This window comes from Trichinella spiralis, assembly GCF_000181795.1.
Source record: "Trichinella spiralis strain ISS 195 chromosome Unknown Scfld5, whole genome shotgun sequence".
Classification (NCBI taxonomy): domain Eukaryota; kingdom Metazoa; phylum Nematoda; class Enoplea; order Trichinellida; family Trichinellidae; genus Trichinella; species Trichinella spiralis.
This window is the reverse complement of record NW_003526944.1, coordinates 4,629,883-4,633,220: the sequence shown is the minus strand read 5'-3', so window position 1 is coordinate 4,633,220 and position 3,338 is coordinate 4,629,883. Positions and strand designations below refer to the sequence as shown.

General features: G+C 32.1%; 1 protein-coding gene across 1 annotated transcript; it reads left to right on the top strand.

The window, feature by feature from the left end:
- The first annotated feature begins 1,247 nt into the window (after positions 1-1,247).
- Tsp_08539 (hypothetical protein) lies at positions 1,248-1,786 on the top strand. Its single transcript, XM_003375505.1, has 2 exons — positions 1,248-1,312; positions 1,717-1,786. Exons 1-2 carry the CDS (start codon positions 1,248-1,250, stop codon positions 1,784-1,786), a joined length of 135 nt encoding a protein of 44 aa, XP_003375553.1.
- Positions 1,787-3,338: the final 1,552 nt, after the last annotated feature.

Sequence of the window (3,338 nt, the reverse complement as noted above, 5' to 3'; positions counted from 1 at the left end):
GAAATAACTGTCATTAAATTACTTTGTTTCAAAATTTTCTCCTCAAACAGTGTGCATCAGTTAAGAAAATGAAGGGCAATGAAAAATATACAGTAGCCATATTTATCAGCAGAAACGAATGGAATAAAAATTTGCATGCTAGGACGTTCGCTTTGTTGACATATTGGAAATAATTTTAGTTTGAGGCCGTCCGTGGATAGAAGCACTGCGTTTGGATTGGAAAATTAACTGAAGACCAATATCAAATCACAAATAATAAATTTGCTTTTTATTCATTATTATTTTTTGGAATAATTTCTGAAAAATAATTTTTTAATCAACATCCAAAGTGCATGAAGATCATCATTGAGAAGATGACGCATTTTGCGGTAAGTGGCAGTTTTTTTCATTTATAATTCGAAATCAATTGACAATGCAATTGAGAATCGATATTGAGCATATTTTCTCAGTATATTTTCTCTGAATTCTCAACATGAGATGATAAGTGACTTAATAAACGCCAAATTTCCGTACACTTGAGTTTGATTTAATACACCCTGTATGCTTTGTTTGCCTAATATTAAAATATGGTCATTCGAAAATTACTATTGCACTAGCTAACATGGACGTTCAACTGACTCGAGCAAGCTTTTGCACACAAATTGTTCACTTAAAATTAGCTTTGAATAAAAACTTAAGAAAATTTTCAGACATACGTAAGTGTTTTGTCTAAGTGAATTTTGTTTTGTTATGGCGTTTTTTGTTCCATAGTTTATATTTTGACTAAAATGTAAATGTCAAGGTCATTTTTGAATTTTTAAATAGTCCTTTCCTTATTGGTAGAATTTAGAAGAGCATTTCTTTTGCTCATATTGTAACGCGGCTTAGTTTAGCTTTTATCTTCAGCCAAAAGTTCTAACGCACTAAAAACCGGTTTCTAACGCTACACTATGCAAATAAGGATCGCTATAACGCTGCCTTATCATCAGTAAGGTTGCGTTTGTTTGTTTAATTTACGTGGCAATTGGTAGCTTCGTTGAACGTTCTCTCAGTTCATTACGGGCGTTAAGTAGCTGCTGAAGGCCGTTTCAGATTTACAGACAAGTATTCCACTTTTCTGCTTGTTATTTTTTTAAAACTTTGTATACTCATTTTGTAAACAATTTCTTTTTAATTAAATAGCAGTTAATTATTATATTATTTGTAATTCTACTTTGTGATAAAGTGAGAACACTTTTGATTTAATATCATTATTACAGGTTTAATGAATGGAGCAAAGAAAATGTGAAAACACGGACGACACGAAGCAGAATAAGAGAAGAGAACAGAAGAGGTAAATGCGATTTCTTGTGATTCTGTGAAGCACGGCTAATGATATTTCGTAAGGGTGAAGTTATTCCTTAGTTTAATGAAATTATTCAAGCTTGTAGTATACAGTATATGAGTGAGATATTTTTCACTGTAAAACTGTTCTTTTTAATTTTCATATTAAGACTAGATATGACTTCATCTTTAGAAAGATTGAAAATTAATTAACTTTATTTTCACTTTAAATTATTTTTTCAAATTTCACAGCATCAGAGCCATTTGGTAAATTACATCTTTTGTTCGGTTAACTTTGTTTGTCANCNTACNCNNCGAGNGTGCTTNATATTTTNANNGAAANCATTTTNGCGGNNNGATTTNCCNNTTTNNTGTAGGNCNATTTTTNGAATTTTTGCAAATATGAAATTTCAGACCATGCGGAAGGGCGTGTTTTNCNACTAANGTCAGTGNTTTTTGNTTNATAGCGTTCNTATCGGNATAGCTTNATATCTTGACTGANATTTTAAANTGTTAAGGTCATTCCNGAATTTTNACATAGTCCTCATTGGGNTGNNACTATAANTTGTGCATTTCAACTNCCTTTTTCAAANTAAANTGAAATGTGATAAANGCGGGAAGAATTTTTGATTTATCAATTAGCATTNTTACAGATGTGACCAATAAAGAAAAGAAAACGTGAAAACGCGGACGACATGANAGCAGATCGAGGGACCACACGAAGCAGATCACGGAGGGCACGAAACGAATCGCGGACGACACGAAGCAGATCGAGGACGACACGAAGCAGANCAAGAGAAGNCAAANTTCCTGGGGACCCCANTTCTGTAGGTCTGGGATTGGGATACTTCGAAAGGGCGAAGTTATCCCATAGTTGTAATTAAGTTAACGACCAACCTACATGGCTGAGTTTTGAATTAATGCAGTACTTGGTCTTTCACGCAGCAAAATTTATGTATGCAACTGCTTTTCATGTGTCGAAATAATTTTTAATTTTGGCTTTTTTTGTTTCTGCATTTTACATTTAATTTGATTTCTAACAGTTTTCGAAACAAATTTCAAAACAATTTAAACAAATTTATTTTATTGATATTTTTCAAACTTTTTCCCATTTATTCAAACATTATTTTTCCGTTCTTTATTTTATACATTTTATCGATTTTTGAACTTCTCCCATTATTTCTTCTGATTTTTTTATTTTCTCTTTTTTTCCTCTTATATCATACATTTTATTGTTTTTTTTCAATTTATTTCTCCAAATATTTTTTCTCTGATTCTTTTTGAGTTTGACTCTGTAAAACCTCTGACACATGAAAAGCATTGCATACAAATAAGTAAACACGTAATAAACCATGGAAAATAATGCACATGGAGAAGAAAGAAGACAAGTGGAGAAAACCAAGATTGGTAATCAGATATGGATAGGTTGGATCGAATTTTTTGTTGGTCAGTTGCGTATGTTGGTCAATTGCGTTCGTTGGTCAAGTAAGGTAAGTATAGGCAAGTTGGAGAAGATAGATACGATTTGGCAAAGTCGAGTGTGGAAAGCTTCTTCATTACAAAGACACAATACACAGACGTAACAAAAGACCAATACTGCGTTATTTCTTAACGATGATGCTCATGTAGGATTAGTTAAAAAGGGAAAAATCATGTTTGCCATTACTAGTTGCCAGCCAGCAATATTAATTAGTTTATAGGAACAAAAACAAAACAGTTAAAATGGGGGAAAATGAAATAATACACGTAATACATGTAAATTAATAATCTATTTAAAAGTAAGAAAAAAAATTTTTTTCTTTTAATATAAACCAAGAGCAATGCAACAACAACAACAATTCTTTATTAATGAAAAAGTTTATTTTTCAAAAAAAAAGATAAATGTGCAATGTAATACAAACAAACAGATAAAGTCTGGCATAAATGAGTTCTGCGAAATGGCAAACATGCCGGAAATGGGACTTGAAATATTTAATGCAGGTGGAGGATGGAGAGACCAAAAATGGGCCCCATCCTGGAGCGTGAAGCTCCCTTCC